The following is an 18394-nucleotide window of genomic DNA, read 5'->3' as shown; positions in this document are numbered from 1 at the left end:
CATCCTTAAGTCAAATCTATAGGAGTCAACGGGAAAAAAATTAATTGCTCATTGAATCAGAGAGAGCAGTGACCAAGGCAGAGTTGAGATAGATTTCACTAGACTTCAGGAAAAGGTAGAATAGGAACTCAATCTATACAAATAGAGGTAAATCATAAGAACCTGTTGAAATTATCCAAGTAAAAGGAACTCAGCCTGAGGCGAGCAATGGTGAGAAGGTGAAGAAGAAGGTGAGATAAACCGGGAACACGTCCAAAAAATTGAATGAGTGGTTGATTCACTAAAATTTAGTTGATGATGTGTAGGGCCTTTATAAACTTTGGAACAACCAGAGTTGAACAGGAACCCTATCTGTTTGATTATTCCCAGACCTGCATGAGAGGAGAAGGGACTAGTTGGGTTTTGCAGCTTGGAATGAAGTCACAAGCAAAGAAGGACGGAGGAAGCCTGCTTTAACCTCTGGGCTGCTGTGAGTCCAGGGCACGTTCCAGAAGAGCAGGGACACAGCCTGACATAGGGGAATGTCGATAGATACAATGCCCCTTCTGGACTCTGCTTTGAGTAGAACATGATATGGTCATTCAATTAGCCCTCTAGACCTGTCCTCAAGAGGAAGGATAGAAAATCTTTGACAGAGAATCATAAAATTGAAAAAAATAGGTGAGTTTTGAAATACTTGATTTTCTTAAACATTCTGAAGAGGAACTCTCTTTCATTTAGAAGAAAGAGTGAAGGTTTTCATCAAGCAGCAAGAGGCCAATGGCAGCTTCAGAATGAAAGATAAGAAACTGCCTTGGAATAAGGGATAATATTAGCAGTGGAAATCTGTGGTGGGATGCACGGTACAGCTGGTATTAGTGGTTTATAAACTCTTAAGGCCTGCTAAACCCGACATGCTTCATGTTCAAGAACGTCCCTCCCTCCCTCTTGCTGGTCTGGCTGCCTGCCTTTGAACACTTTCCATATGACAGACGATAATGGACTAGGTACATGGGATAGACAAGGTCCCATTCTAATGGGGCTTACAATCCAGTGGGAGTGGGATATTAAAACAAACAAAAACAGTCCTATCTTTATGATCCATCATACTGACTCCTCAAGATGTGAAGTGTTTTGGGTGTATGTGTATTTAGAGTGTATAGGTGTGTGTGTGTATGTGCAGGAGAGAGAGAGAGAGAGAGAGAGAGAGAGAGGGAGGAAGGAGGAAACAAGAAGTAACTGTGCACTTTCCCAGCTATGCCATTATCCACGTAAATCAAATAACTGCCAAATAATATCTTCATGGTAGTGCTTTTGGTCTAATGTGGTAATGTGGCATAAGTTAATGGAATACCTCTTTATTGTTTTGTATTGCTGATTAAAGAAAAATGTGATATTTAATATCATAAAGATTACTATAGTGAGATAGACATTCTTCTAATGTGACTGCAGAGATTATAAATTTGTTAAAATCTTTCTGGAAAACATTTTGGCAATGTGTAGTAAGGGCATTAATATCTTCATGTCTTTTTAATATGCAATTTTAGGGAATTTGTCTTAAGGGAAATAATCCACAATGTAGACAAATAAATGTCCACTATAGCATAATAAAAACACAAATAAAATGTTAAAAACTTAACTTACATTTGATGCACCATGGTATGGTGCATCTATAGCATGAATGGCATGCAGTAATTTATGCACTCAAGGAGTTTTAAATGACATGGGACAATGTTTATGATACATGCATTATGTAAAAATAGAACAGAATACAAATTTTTATGTGCTGCATATTCTTAATATTTAAAACAATTCCATAAAATTGGTTGGAAGAAATTGGTCAAAATACCTTATACTTTAAGTGCTTTACCACGATTTGTCCATGCAACTTCTATATATAGAAATATCAGTAACATTTTTAAAACTGTGCTCTAGAAGAGGAAACCAAATGTCTGTGTAACTGTCGTTCCATAAACCGTTGAATCTTATTCTGGCATGATCTGGAAAACTCTTACAAATAAAACCATGGTATCAACTCACATTTTTGTTAAAGAATCCACCCAATGTCTCCATTTTGCTGTTATGAAAACAATTTTATTTTCTACTTAGAAAGTTTTTTCTCACCCTTTTTATGTGACAGATGGAAACCTGTCTTTGTCCATGCACAGTGACTCTAGTGAATAGTGGAAATGACTTTTACTGGACAATAGTTTTGTGGGAAATGGTTTTAATTAAGTAGAAAACAAAACATGCTATTTTACAAATAGGGTGGTATTTCTTAAAATATGGTTCTGTTTTCCTTTGTTTTAGAGTCATCTCTGATACTTGTTAAAAATGTAGATATCCTGGAATGTAAGTGTAACTCAGTGGTAGAGCGCTTGCCTAGCCTGCAAAAGGTCCTGGGCTTTAAACATAGGGAGAGAGAGAGAGAGAGAGAGAGAGAGAGAGAGAGAGAGAGAGAGAGAGAGAGAGAGAGAGAGAGAGAGAGAGGGAGAAAGAGAGAGAGAAAGTATCTTCCAACTTAGTAACTCAACATCTGAACATAGGCCCAGTAATTGTAGTTTTACAGATATACCCCAGATAATTCTGATATTCTCTAAGAACCACCACTTGGGGAAAAGAGACTTGAGTTTTAGAAATTCTTGAATAGAATCTTGACTACTTCGAAGTTTATTAAGTAGAATTAGATTCCTTTCTCTTTCCCAATTCCATGAATCCAAAATACAAAGTACTTTGCTACCTAGGTAAATAAGAAATGGAGGATGGGACCCATCTACTCTTCTCCCAAAATCTTGTTAAGGAGGTTTAAACTTGGAATTAATTAAAAGAGCAGATACCAGTGGTAATAGTACTGGGAAGGTTTTTAGGATGGCAGTATAGGAAGCTTGTTTTCACTAGAAAGCACCAGTCCTATTTCTTCTGGGATGTTTATTAGGTAGAATGCTTGCCTAAATCATTGTCCAGCAAAGTTCATTACTCTTTATGCAACAGGCCTCTATGGAAAGCCAAGATACCCTAAGCCTGAACTCTAGAGTCACTCATGCCTGTCACTATGGGCTGTGGTCTGAATGTTGAAACAATCCCCAAGATGATGATATCAGGAGGTGAGGCCTTGGGTAGGTCATGAATTTGTAACTTTCATGTATGAGATTAGTGTACCATGCAAGAAACACAGAGAGCTGCCTTTCTACTTTCACTGTGTCAAAGAAAATAGGCCCTCAAGCAGATCATGAATCTGTTTGGTGCCTCAGTCTTGGGTATCTCAGCCTCCAGAACTGGGAGCAATGAATTTCAGTTATTAGCTACCCAGTTTATGGTATTCTATTGTAACAGCTGAATAGACTAAGATGCTGTGTGCCTGGATGGTTTAAACAAGTTGAAATCTTAGGTTCTTGTTATGTAAAATGGAGATAAATCTAGGACCAGACTAATGAAAAGTTATATGAAAAACATTTAGCACAAGACACATTAGGTAGTAAGCACTTAGAAGTGTTTACAGTGATGATTTTACAAGAGCTTGACTATACAAGGCTGGGATATCAGGCTTTTTGGTTGACTTGGAAGACCATGTTATTTACAAGACAAGTCCAGGGATTTAGAGTAATCCCAAATTCTTTGTTGGGTGGAGAGGGAGGAGGGAGTGTGCTCCTCTTGGCAGTGGAGCCAAGTTTACTGACAGTTTTTCATCTAAACTAGATTCTTGATATCAGTTGCTTTCATGGAACATCCAAATCTAATGTCATTTCTTGAAATCTACCCTTTCAGGTCTGGTCTAGGACTGAATTGAATTATGTAAAATATCACTTGCAGAGTGGTATTCATTTGCATAACTTCTCAGTTCCAAAGACAGTTCCAAATTCATTCCTACACACACACACACACACACACACACACACACACACACACACACACACAGCCTTAATCCTGGCCACTCATATATTTCTGGAGTGCCACATTCTATAAAACTATTTAGATTCTAATGAATGTCTGCTTTTATGGTAGACAACACTGTGAAGTATGTTAGCTCCACCCTTTCTTGCCATATTGGTGAATACTGCCTGAGTAAAATGACTATTTATACTTTTCCCTATGTGAACTTGGATGGGACTAGGCATCTCTAGGGGTTGCTCACCTTCAGGAAAACATCCATGTCCCAAAAACACAACCAAGTCAGGTCAAGATGATTATCAGGAGTAATCCTTTATATTATCCAGTTGCACAACACACTTCTTGAATAAATGACATATCCTAACTTAGGATACATCACCAGATTCAAGTCGGAGAGTATTCTCTGCCAATCAATAAGAGTGCGGGTCACTGGAAGATCCCTTCGTATAATTTTTCTCAGGGCTTCGTTGGATAACTCCTGTAATTCTTCTAAGACAGCAGCTTGAAATCTGTTCTCTTGCTCTTCCACAAGTCTTGCAAAACTTAGAGCCAGTTGAGCTTGGTTAACTACTTCCAAGCTTTCTTTCAGGTCCTTGGAGATTTGGACATGAAGGTTGACACACCTGAAGAAGTGAGCTTGCAGGAAAATTCTTCCTGTGACTTGGGTTAGAAATGGATTCACTTGGAAAATCCATTTAGATTTCCAAAGGCCATTCCAGCAATCTCCTGTTTCATAGTTATGATCCTCGATGCAAGCTATCAAGAACTCCTTATTTTTGATAGTTTTTCTCAGCACATTGCAATTTCCTGTTGGAAAGTGATCGTTCACGTACAGTTTTAAGGCACATAGAACAACAGTTCTCAGATATTCTGTCTCATTCCGAATAATACCATGACTTTGGATGTCTCTCAACTGATTTTGAAGCAGGTCAAATTTGAAAGAAAGTTTGCTTTGATAGTCAAAAAATCGGTAGTCACCCATTACATTGTGGTGAGACAAGAGTACTGGATTTCCATCGATGCAGAGTGGAACAGAATATTTTTGGCAATGTTGGTGGCCTGCACACTCACCTTGATGGTGCATGAGTTTTTCATCACGTATAAGCAGACAGAGATCATCAAAGGCATTTACAAATTCCCCTGGAGGTGCCTGTATTAACAGTCTGCGAATTACTCTTTCTTTCTCTTTCCTACTTAGAACGCTAAGTGACATGTTTGGTTGCAGCAGAAGCAAAGCTTCTGAAATAAAGAGTGTTCAAAGGATGAGAAAACATTCCATGGGACACCTTTCCCATCAAGGTGTTAATCATTCAAGCTTAAGATTATTATGTCCACCCATGAAAACAGGCAGGCTGGCAAGCTCTGAGTCTCCCAGTGAAGTCATAAAGAGCTTTCTCTATGAAGCGTGGAACTTTTGATGATATCACAATGGGTGTTCAGACCAAAAGGAAAAATGACAGTCACCTGACAGCGTGGTGCCCAGTCAACCAGCTATACCAATTTTGAAGATTTTAAGAACTTAGCCTCCTGAACAGGCTTCTTCAAAAGTGGTGTGTCTCTGTGTGCGTTATATGTTGTCAGGGATCTAGAGAAAAGGCCCAGAGTTTCTAGGGAGTGTTTGACAGCATTTTTCCATCTTCAGGGATCAAATGGTGTTGATTTTTACTCAGGCCCTTAGAATAGCTGCCCCAACCCACTGGAAGCACATTGTGATGAGAGGTCTGAAAACTTTGAACAAAATGGTAAAAATAAAATGAGATATAGCAGTAGCCCACAGAAATGTGCCAGACAGCAGGGGACGTTACATTTATAAACACCGTGATTAGAACATAAGAAACCAAAACGGTTGGGCAGGATCACGCAGGGACCATGTCTTGTGTGATGTTTCTGTGAGATTTAAGTATGTTAGTTTCAAAAGAACAAAGGCAACAAACCACTGTGTGTTCTTTGCTTTCTCCCTAGAAAAGTGGTGACAGTGGCAACAACCGATGAGTAGCGAGAAATTCCTTTTCCACAAAGAGGCAGAGTTAGTTACACTTGGAACCCGTGACAGCACCTACTGAGGAGAGACTTCTAAGCGAGGAGAAACTGCACGACAAGTTATGAAAATATGGAAACAAGATATCCACTGGGAAGTTCTTTCTGTTCCTTTTTTCTCTCCTTTTTCTTGGTTTAGCCTCTTTATTTGACTCTTTTCTTATTCTTTTAGAAAAGTCCCAATCTGAAGTCTCTCACTTCATAGTGTGAACTATGACTTCCTTCCATATCTGTACTGTGCTTTTCTGTGGCTTTTCCTATAAGAACTCGGGTTTTGTCACGTGAAGTCATAGCTATTGAATTTAAGGACTTCTCATAGGTTCTGACAATGTGAAATTGAGGGAGATTTTGAACAATATTTACCTATGACTTTTATGATTTTATACATTGCTAGATTATTTCATCTTAACCTTAGTTTTCAAATTGAAGCGTCCTAATTTTTGTAGCTTATCTGTATGTAACAGGTACACTGGGTTATTTTAGTCTTCTCCCTCATACCAAATATATTGTTATCAAGGTATTTTTAACCCTTATTGATTGTTCCTAAAATGTTGTTTTGGATGCATACATTAAATGGGATATTTGAATAAAGTAATAATAGTATTACTCATGGTTACTATATTTTGAATGCTCAGTAGCAAAATCTGTGTTCAGTGACATATTATGGACTTATTTAATACTTCCACCTTCCATCAGATTAAGTATCATTTTTCCCACCTTTCTGCATGAGGGAGGTCAAGTGAGAGGGGATCTTGGAGTCTAGATCTTGTCAAGTTCATGCCTTCAGGCAACATGCTGTAACAGTGTTTTAATGTATTTCTCAAGTAATAATTGCATTTCTGAAATTTTATTTCTATTCTTTTTCTGGTATTTTGATTGTTATGCCCTTTCATATCTTTACTACAGAATAGTGACTTTTAAATTTTGTTTTAAATACTGTTTATCATATCTTGTCATTTACTTTAATCATAAAATAAATCATGTTTTAAAATTAAAAATAAATTTAGTAATCTGAAGAAAGATACAATATTTAAGAATTTTAAACATTTATTAACTTTCTTTGAGAATTTCCTTAACTTTTTTTGCTTCATACATGGTTTTTGTCGAAGATTCAGGATGAATTTAGAGGTGGAAAAATTAATGTAGAAAAAGCTCACAGATTACTTGAAAAGTTAGATATTCCTTGCAATTATGGTCATGTGAAAAATATTTTTAAGGTGAGATGATATCCACCCCCTGCCTATCCCATTCTAGGAAGAATTTAATTTAATATGAGTAAATATTATTAGCCACTTGAATACTTTCTGTAGAAAATGCACATGAGGAATTAATCTCTTAAGAATAAAAGAAATTAATTTTGCTAACTATATTTACAATCAAGTTGAGAATTCAGGTAAGAGGTAAAATTAGTTGTTGATAAAATTTGAAATAATAACAGGCTATCAGTTTAAAACAATTTCCTGATTATACAGGAATGCTTACATAAGATCTTGGATTGGGCTTATAATTAGGCTTGGTCATATAAGTATCAAAAACCATATAAATGATCAAATAGAAATAGTTAAAATGTTAGTGATTTATAGAAGGTATGGAAGAAGAATCTAAGTCCAAAGTTTGCAGAAGGAATGGAATAATAAAGATTAGCACAGAAACAAATGCAATAGAAAAAAAATTAATAGAAGAAATGAATGGAATTAAGAGAATTTTTTTCTTCAGAAGATAAAATTGGCAAACCCTTAGCAAGACTAAGAATAAATGAGAGAAGACTCAGACAAATAAAATTGTAAATAAAAGTGAAGACATTACAGTTGATCCTACAGAAATAAAAAAAAAATCATAAGAGACTATTATGAGCAAAGATAGGCCAACAAATGGAGCAACTCAGAATACATAGAGAAATTCCAGAAATATTCAACTTACCAAGCCTGAATCAAAAGCTTGAAAGCCTGAATAGACCAGTAGGCAAAGATTGAGTCAGTAATCAAAAATCTCCTAAGAAAGAAAAGCCTAGAACTAAATGCTTTCATGGGTAAATTATTGCAAAGATTTAAAAAATCAATACCAATTGTTCTTAAATGTTTTCAGAAAATAGAAGAAGAAACACATCCAATGTCATTTTATAAAGCTAGGAAAACACTGATACCAAAGCTGGACACAGATGATACCAGTAAACTACAAGCCAATATCTCTTATGAATATAGATGAAAAATTACTCAACAAAAAAATGGCAAGTCACATTCAGTAGCATTTTTAAAAGGATCATACTTCATGACCAGAGGGATCTATCCCCGGTGAGAAAGGATGGCTCAACATACAGAAATCAATCAATGTGAAACACCACTTTAACAAAATGAAGGATAGAAATCACAAGATCATCCCCAAAAAGGAAGAAAAATCATTTGAAAAAGTTCAACATCCTTTTATGAAAGAAAAACATAGCTGTCAAGAAATTACATATAGAAGGAAATTACCTCAACATGATAAAGTCTGTGTATGAAAAGCCTACAGCTAACATACGGTGAAAAACTGGTCTTCCTCCAAGGTCTGGATCAAAGCAAGGACACCCACTCCCACAACTTCTATTCAACATAGTAATGGAAGTTCTGGCCAGACCAAGTTGAGAAAAATAAATGAAAGGCATTCAATTTGGTAGGGCAGAAGTAAAATTATCTGTTCACAGATGATATGATCTTACATGTAGAAAACTATGATGACTCTGCCAAAAACCTGTTATAACTAATAAATTCAGTAGGGTGGCACACTACAAAACCAATATGCAAAAATCAGTTGTATTTCTATGCACCAATTCTGAACTTTCCAAAAAAGAAATCCGGAAAGTAATCTCATGTACATTAGTATTAAAAAGAATAAAATACTTAGGAATAAAGTTAACCTAGGAGGTGAAAAACTTGTACAAAAAACTATAAAACACTCTTGAAAAAATTTAAAAAGATACAAATAAATGAAAGACACCCCATATTAATATGTCCATACTACCCTCAATCTGCAGTTTTGAAGCAATCTCTATTAAAATCCCAATGGCATTTTTTAAAACAGAAATAGAAAAGAACTCCAAAAATTCATATTGGACTAGAAAAGACCTTGGATAGCCAAAGTAATCTTGAGAAAGAATAGAGCTGGAGGTATCAGAATTCCTGATTTCAAAATTATTTATAAAGCTGCAGTAATCAAAATGTGTGGTGTGGGTATAAAAAGTCATATAAACCAATGGAACAGAGTGGAAAGTCCAGTATAAAACCCATTCATATAGGTTAACTGATCTTCAACTGAAGTGCTAAGAATACACATTGGAGAAATATAGTCTCTTGAATAAATAGGGTTGGGAAAATTGGATATTTACATGCAAAAGAACAAACGGGAATGTTTGTACCACACACAATTCAAGATTCATTAAAGAACCAGGCGAGGTGGCACACGCATGTAATCCCAGCAGCTCAGGAGGCTGAGGCAGGAGGACTGCCAGTTTAAAGTCAGTCTCAGCAACTTAGTGAGGCCCTAAGCAACTTAGTGAGACCCTGTATCAAAATAAAAAATAAAAAGCAATGGAAATAACAAAATAAAAGAGCAACCCACAGAATGTAAGGAATTATTTGTAAACTATGTATCTGATAAAGGGTTAGTATTCAAAATATATAAAAAAGTCCCACAACTCAACAAGAAAAAACTCATAACTTGATTTAAAAACAAGCAAAGGAACTGTAACAGACATTTCTCCAAAGGAAGCATACACTTAACCAACAGGTATATGAAAAGGTGCTTAATATCACTAATTGTCAGGGAAATGCAAATCTAACCACGTGAAATACCATCTCTATTAGAATGGCTATATAAGGAAAAGGCTAGCAAGGGTTGAAAGGGTATGGAGGAAAGGGCAGCCTTGTACACTGTTGATGGGACTGTAAATCAGTGCAGCAAATGGAGAGCAGTATGGGAGTTTCCCAAAAAGTTAAAAATAGAGCTATTATATAATCTAGAAATCGCACTTTGGGGTATACACCCAAAGAAATCGAAATCAAGATCTGGAAGAGATGTCTGCATTCAGTGTTCGTATCTTTATTTATTCAAGATATGGAAGCAACATAAGTGTCCATCAACAGAAGAATGGATAAAGAAAATGTGGCATATACATACCATAGAATATTGTTCATGCTTTAAAAGAAAGCCTGCCATTTACAACAACATGTAAGCCTGGGGGTGCAGGGAGCAGGGTAGTGTTAGTCAAAGGGTACAGCACAACATGAATAAGTCCTAGAGATCTACTAACAGGATAGTGCCTGTAGTAAATAACACTGTATTATATCCTTAAAATTTGGCATGAGGCTAGATCTTAAGTTGAGTGTTGTTAATACACACACACTCACCTAATAAAGAGATACAAGGAAAAATTTGAAGTGGGTGAATGCATTCATGGTGATGTTTTTGTGGTTCCACTCTTACTCCAAACTCATTAAATTTGTATACCTTAAATATGGAAACTTTTTGCAAATCAATTATGTCTCAGCAATCTAATTTAAAAACATCAAGAAGAAATGAGTAATTTTAGCAAATTGCATACAGAAACATATTAAAAAGATAGTGCACCATGATCAAGTGGGTTTCATCCCAGGGATGCAAGGTTGGTTCAACATCAGGAAATCAATAAACGTAATTCACCATATTAATAGACTTAAAGTCAAGAATCACATGATTATTTCAATAGATGCAGAAAAAGCATTTGATAAAATACAGCACCCCTTCATGCTCAAAACACTAGAAAAAATAGGGATAGTGGGAACATTCCTTAACATTGTAAAGGCCATTTATGCTAAGCCCATGGCTAATATCATTCTACATGGTGAAAAACTGAAAGCCTTCCCCCTAAAGACTGGAACAAGGCAGGGATGCCCTCTTTCACCACTTCTATTCAATATCGTCCTTGAAACTCTAGCCAAGCAATTAGACAAACCAAAGAAATTAAAGGGATACGATTAGGAAAAGAAGAATTCAAACTATCCCTATTTGCTGATGATATGATTATATACTTAGATGAACCAGGCAATTCCACCAGAAAACTTTTAGAACTCATAAGTGAATTCAGTAAAGTAGCGGAATATAAGATCAATGCATATAAATCTAATGCATTTTTATACATGAGTGATGAATCTTTGGAAAGAATAATTAGGAAAACTACCCCATTCACAATAACCTCGAAAAAAATAAAATACTTGGGAATCAATCTCACAAAAGAGGTGAAAGACCTCTACAATGGGAACTACAGAACACTAAAGAAAGAAATTAAAGAAAATCTTAGAAGATGGAAAGATCTCCCATGTTCTTGGATAGGCAGAATTAATATTGTCAAAATGGCCATACTACCAAAAGTGCTATACAGATTCAATGCAATTCCAATCAAAATACCAATGTTGTACCTTACAGAAATAGAGCAAGCAATTATGAAATTCATCTGGAAGAATAAGAAACCCAGAATAGCTAAAGCAATCCTTAGCAAAAAGAGTGAAGCAGGGGGTATCGCAATACCAGATCTTCAACTCTACTACAAAGCAATAGTAACAAAAACAGCAAGGTATTGGTACCAAAATAGACAGGTAGATCAATGGTACAGAATAGAGGACATGGACACAAACCCAAATAAATACAATTTTCTAATACTAGACAAAGGTGCCAAAAATATGCAATGGAGAAAAGATAGCCTCTTCAACAAATGGTGCTGGGAGAATTGGAAATCCATATAGAATGGAATGAAACTAAACCCATATCTCTCACCATGCATGAAACTAAACTCAAAATGGATTAAGGACTCGAAATAAGTCCAGAGACCCTGCAGATTATAGAAGAAAAAGTAGGTCCAGATCTTCAACATATCGGCGTAGGACCAGACTTCCTCAACAGGACTCCCATAGCACAAGAAATAAAAGCAAGAATCAATAACTGGGATAGATTCAAACTAAAAAGCTTTCTCTAAGCATAGGAAACTATCAGCAATGTGAAGAAAGAGCCTACAGAGTGGGAGAAAATCTTTGCCAATCATATTTCAGATAGAGCACTGATTTCCAGAATCTATAAAGAACTCAAAAAACTCTACACCAAGAATGCAAATAACCTGATCAACAAATGGGCTAAGGAAATGAACAGACACTTCACCGAAGAAGTGGGAAAAGAGGGGTGGGAGGGGTGGGGGGAAGGGAAAAAATAACAGAATGAATCAAACAACATTACAAGCAATCAACAAACATATGGAAAAATGTTCAACATCTCTAGTAATAAGAGAAATGCAAATCAAAACCACCCTAAGATTCCATCTCACCCCAATTAGAATGGCGATTATCAAGAACACAAGCAACAACAGGTGTTGGCGAGGATGTGGGGAAAAAGGAACACTCATACATTGCTGGTGGGGCTGAAATTAGTGCAGCCACTCTGGAAAGCAGTGTGGCGATTCCTTAGAAAACTTGGAATGGAACCACCATTTGACCCAGCTATCCCACTCCTTGGCCTATACCCAAAGGACTTAAAATCAGCATACTACAGAGATACAGCCACATCAATGTTCATAGCTGCTCAATTCACTATAGCCAGATTGTGGAACCAACCTAGATGTCCTTCAATTGATGAATGGATGAAGAAACTGTGGTATATATATACAATGGAATATTACTCAGTCATAAAGAATGATAAAATTATGGCATTTGCAGGCAAATGGATGAAATTGGAGAATATCATGCTAAGTGAGATAAGCCAATCTCAAAAAACCAAAGCGATATTATTATATCGCTAATAAGTGGATGATGACACATAATGGGGGGAGGGAGGGGTTAGTGTTAGGGTTAGCGTTAGGGTTAGGGATGGGGGCAAGAATGGAGGAAGGAAGGACTGTATAGAGGGAAAAGGGGTGGGAGGGGTGGGGGGAAGGGAAAAAATAACAGAATGAATCAAACAACATTACCCTATGTAAATTTATGATTACACAAATGGTATGCCTTTACTCCACGTACAAACAGAGAAACAACATGTATCCCATTCGTTTACAATAAAAAAAAAAAAAAATGAGTAATAAAACATTCCTGTTTTGCTTACTCCAAAGAAGAAAACCATGCCTCCAATTCTTTTCTAAACAAGAACTAGTAGGAAGGGAACCTGGCTCCATTATTATTATTATTATTATTTTGGTACTAGGGTTTGAACCTAGGGTTGCTTAACCACTGAGTCATATCCCCAGTCCTTTTTATATTTTTTAAATTGGAGACAGAGAATCTAAGTTGACTAGGGCTTCACTAAATTGCTGAGGCTAGCTTTGAACTTGTGATTCTTCTGACTCAGGCTCCCAAGCCTCTGGGATTATAGGCATGCCCCACTGTGCCCCCTAACCTGGCTCCATTATGTCACTAAATGACAAAGGAAGGATTGTGAATAAAACAAGTGTTTTAGATGAGTTTTGGTCTAGGAACATGACACATTTTTTGGAGAATGAGGCAAGAGTACTAGACAGGTTAATACGAATAGTGAGGGATATAAAGATCCCAAATAAGATTTTGTTTTTTGAAAGTGAATACCCAGATAACACAATCTCCCGTGAAGCTGTCATTGCTGACAAACTTTAAAGGATCTGGCATTTTACCCTACTTGCCAAATACAAGTCTGCCTGTTGTAGTATCATGGATCCTTGCTGAGGCATGCTTGTAGATCAGAGAAAAAAAGACAGCTTATTACTCACAAAAATAACAGTGTTAGCATTTTGATGCCATTTCCCCAATCCCCAGTTGCCAAAGTGTGATATGAAGAGGACCAGGTGACCTGCTGTGGGAATTTTAGGGTTGGGTTGTGGGAAAGGAAACTCAAACTAAAGGTTCCTGGATCTTTAATGAAGGGTGATAAGCCAGTCTGATCTTTGACCTGAGGCTGTCGTTAACATTAATACAGTGAACAGTAAGCAAACCTGCTTTCTTCTTTGGAGGGAGATGCTATCTTTACCACAGTTATTTGCTATACAAAAACCCTGGGAAAGCTAACCCAGAGGAAAGGTGGTCAGTAACTTGTGTAGGAAAACACTCATTGAGACCTATGCAAAGCTGTCTCACACTTCTCTCAGTAAGCCTTAGCCCTCAAGTTTACCACACACAGGAAATCCAAAAAGGAAAAGCTGTGCTTCTCAGCAGACCACAGTAAAAGACAACAGATACAGAGTTGTTTCTCAGAGTCCAAGTAGTGTATGCTGCCATAAGTTGTAGGAATTTTAATAAGCTCATGTCTAATGCATTTGCAGACATGAGTTTTCTGTGAAAAGTCCTTTACAAGTAGGATTTTCCCTCCATGTTGACTCCTGAAGGGAGAAACAGCTCTGTTCTTCCTGATTTAATTAACATTCAACACAATCAGAGTTAGCAATCTATTAAAATCTGTATCAAATGTGAAATGAGGTAAATATTATTCCATGATTATCAGGTTGCTTTGAATTGTCTTCAAGTTAGACATCATCTGAAGTAGAATTGAGTAAGGTACAGGCCATATTTAAAGGCACAATGCAGAATGTTCAACAGTTATAAAGGTACAGAAATGACTCACTAATCAAAATTTATGGCTATTTAGACATGGGTAGGTCGGCAGGTTTACTTTGTTAAGCAAAATCTTTTTGGAGTGGCTATGACAACATTGTTAATTATAAAATTCAAGGGACTGAGTTTTCTTGGAATACATCAAAAACTTCCTTAAAATGAACTCCAGCTTTAGAAACATAAATTACTTATAAATGAGGCTGATGATGACCATTCTTATCTATTAAAATAATTTTCAACCTTCCGACAGATACTTTGTTGCCTCAGGCTAAAATGCCATATATGCAGTTAAATAGATTACTTAGATTAAATAGAATACTTAGAAAAGGTGCATTGGCTAACTGAATTTTGGGGATAGACAAAGATTAATCATCTTGGACATTCGACTCTTTTGTGTAACTCTTATTACTAAAATTGTGGTGCACTTTTTGCTGGAGTAAATAAATTGTTAAGTCATAATGAACCTTACTTTGGTGTTCAAAATCTTCCATTGTCTCTGAGTGTGGAGAGTTTAGGATCTAATACATCTTAACTGTGTAACTCTTGGTGAGTCAAATCTCTGAGTAAACTTCTTAATCTGCAGAATGTAATCCTAACATAGCTTATGAATATTAAATAATGCATTATTTATGAGTGTACCTAGAACGTGCAAAAAGTAGCACTCAGTAAGGTATTAGCTGAAACTGCAGCACTTATAATTGTTCAAAAGCTCGGGAAAGTTGCATTACATCTATTGATTTCCTAAGGAGCTGACATAAAATCTGACATAAATTTATTTTCTAACAAGGTAACTTTTATTATAAATTTGAGTAAAGAACATATAACTTTATGATCTTGGCAATGTATCCTGAACTTCTTTCTACAAGATTAATCATTGAATCATGACTTGAGCAGCAATGTCTTAAGTTTTTTTTATTCTTTTTCTAAAAACAACTTTATTGCTTTTACCTTATAACACTCTTTAATTTTATAACATTTAAAATATTTTATAGGAAATAGTACATATTATTTCAATACATATACCTAGTCTTAGATTTCACCTTAGATTGCTGGTTGAGTATGGCATTCAATCCCTTTTAATTCAGGAATTCGTAATATAGGACTTAAGTCTCAAACAACCATTACCAAATTTATATTATGTGCATGGCACTCTGTTAGAAACTATGCATTGTAAAAAAATCAAAGCATTATCTTTCTCTTAGAAGAAACAGAAATGCAGAATTTTATAAATTGGTCTTAAATCTCATAAAAAATTCTAACAGGGAATCTGAGAAGAAAGAGACTAACTTGGGCTTTTCTAGAAGGTGCCATAGTGGAGGTAGCATTCTTGATGGATCTTAAAGAATGAAAAATAATATGTGCGGCATGCATACAAGGAGTCCTTGAAGAAAAAAGCATAATCAAACAACTGGAATACAGCATGCATGAAGGGGGTGTTGAGAAATAGCTGCAAATGCCAGGCGGTGGGTCTTAAATGGTAGACCATAGAATTTGGATTCCTTTTTGCAGGCACTGAGTAGCCACTGAAGTTTTGACTAGGAGAGTGTCGCATATTTTAGGATAAATAATCTGGCAGCAGTGTAGAAAGGACTGGAAGTTAAAGTCAGACAGACTCTACTGTCTGTCCTCAAACCTGCAAACTGAAATCAGTCCTGCTGCTTGTATTCTATTTGGTTGAATTCGGGTTATGGTTTCCTACCTTTGTGGCCCTCCACAATATCAACTTTTTAAGCCTTATCTAATAAAATAAATAGCTCCATATTCTCTGCTGTTGCATTCGGTCTTTTAGATAAATCAAAAGAATTCTTTATATTTCCTTTTCCACTTATTCAATGATCCATTGAGATAAGTTTTGCATTCACATTTATCTTGAAAACCTCTTTATGTCTAAAATGCTACATCTGCTGGTTGGCCTCTCTATGTATTTTATTTATTCCTTCTTTCTTAAAATTCTGTCTTTCCAGACTTCTAGAACATCACTCTTTGCTAATTTTTTTTCCCCAAAATCAGACCATTCCTTTTCCATCTGTCTTCTAACCATACCTTCTACTTTCCTCTTCAAGGTGAGTTCTTTCTTTTCATTTGACTTTATAAATTCTTCCTGAGCAATTTTATTGATTCTCAATTGCTTCACCTACTATTTAAGTAGGAAGAGGTTCCTAGTTTTTTATTCTGTACGACAAAACCATATTCAAACTACCGTTGTAACTTGTTTAGTGTTTGTGTTGCAGGTTTAGATTTGATTTCCAGCACCTTAAAAAATAAATAAAAGAAAGAAAGGTATTTCAGACAGAAAACAACAGCCTATACTCCACAGCAAGACATAGATGAGTATCTATACTGTAACTAATTCAGAGCACGCAGAGTGAGGGACAAGGAGGAAAGGATAAGAGCAGAAACCACCAATGACATCTTAACTGGTCTTGGAAGTCACGCAACAGAGTCTTTTTATTCTTGAAGTCAAAATAGATGCACTGAGAAGTTTCAGAGGGAGTTGAATTGAACACATATGCATTTGATGTATTATTTTTCCTGCATATCTACTGTTAATTTGTGTGATGGTGTATGGTCTTTCCACTGTGCTGTGTGGTTTTAGTTCCTATTCTGTTCTTCTACACTTCTAGGACTAGGCACAGTTCATAGACAGGGGGCAAAATAATACATTGGTCCTATAAGCTTTAACTGCTTTTAAGTACCTTGATTCTCAGACCTGAATCTTTCCTGTGATTGCTTTCTCCTTCCTGCTTCCCCCATCCGACTGTGTCCACCAATCCTGTCCATCTTCTCCATCATCACCTCCTTCTTGTCCCTTTCCCTTCCCTTTCTCATTTCACTTTGGTCTCATTTCATCTTCAGTGATCATTTCATTTTCAGTGACACAAACCTAATTATTTTGTGTAGTTTTTCTTTTTTGGTAATTGAATTAATTTTTGACCCGTAATTCTTCTTTGGTGTTGATCAAATTGTAGCAATGATTTGGATTTGTGGAATTTTGTTTGATCTTTTTATCTCTGATTTTTTATACATCAGATGACGACTTTGATCTTTTAGGAAAATGCAACGAAACAAAATAAGTTAGCAGAGGACATCTCAGATGAACAAGTTCAGACCCTGATTGAAAATAGCAAAACCTGTTACTCAGTGGATAATGCATACTTTACTTAATACTGCTATTTAGTAGGAGTATAACTTTTAATATAGATACCTTTATGCAAAAAAAAATTTCAGGCATCATAGGCCCATTTGGACTTTTATTGACTTAAGATCTTATGAAAAATCAAGAGTGGGAAGGGTTAAAATAAAATTATTTTTATTTTGCACACATTCTTTTTTTTTTAAATATTTTTTCCTAGTTGTCAATGGACCTTTATTTAATTAATTTATTTATATATGGTGCTGAGAATTGAACCCAGTGCCACAAACATGCTAGGCAACTGCTCTACCACTGAGCCACAACCCTAGCCCAGCAACACATTTTTTAAGGACCTCAAAATTCAGAATTTAAAAAACAGTAAGTTGAACCATGTTTGTTTACTAAGATAATTGACAATATCTATTACTTTGATTATACAATTTAAGGGGATATCATTATTTAAAGAGCTCAGCAGAATCAGTATCTGATTTGACAACCACAGACCTCAGTCCGCCTCCCAAGCTTATCTTCATGTCCACTTTGCACTTTGAGTCCCTTCTTCTTCAAGTTGCTCCATAGGTATGGTTAGTGTTCCTCTTCGAACCACCTCAGTGCTCTTCATATTTGGTAACTAGCTCAGATTGCTTCTTGGATCCCTTTATATACAATTGTCTGATTGCCACTTCTGAATTTTTCCTAATGGAACGAAAAGATCATTTCTGGCATGTCTGTCTCCTGTTATATACCCCAGGGGTTCTATAATGTTGTGCACTTCACAGGAAAGATT

The 18394-nt window shown here is 36.1% G+C and overlaps 2 protein-coding genes across 2 annotated transcripts in view; one reads left to right on the top strand and one right to left on the bottom strand.

Annotated features, from left to right (window-relative positions):
* Positions 1-2448: 2448 nt before the first annotated feature.
* On the bottom strand, positions 2449-5806 carry CAPZA3 (capping actin protein of muscle Z-line subunit alpha 3). The gene has a single exon (XM_079141513.1). It carries the CDS (start codon positions 5078-5080, stop codon positions 4181-4183), a length of 900 nt encoding a protein of 299 aa, XP_078997639.1. The 5' UTR covers positions 5081-5806; the 3' UTR covers positions 2449-4180.
* Positions 5807-7001: 1195 nt separating this feature from the next.
* Positions 7002-18394, top strand: part of PLCZ1 (phospholipase C zeta 1) — a gene marked incomplete at its 5' end in the record, with an annotated part of 52541 nt that continues 41148 nt past the window's right edge. Inside the window, one exon of the mRNA XM_079139882.1 lies at positions 7002-7121. Coding sequence (XP_078996008.1) covers positions 7002-7121 — 120 coding nt within the window. The remainder of the gene's footprint in view (positions 7122-18394) is intronic.

This window comes from Sciurus vulgaris, assembly GCF_902686455.1.
Source record: "Sciurus vulgaris genome assembly, chromosome: 5".
Taxonomy (NCBI): domain Eukaryota; kingdom Metazoa; phylum Chordata; class Mammalia; order Rodentia; family Sciuridae; genus Sciurus; species Sciurus vulgaris.
Note: the sequence above shows the minus strand (reverse complement) of the source record. Positions and strands in the feature narration are given on the sequence as shown.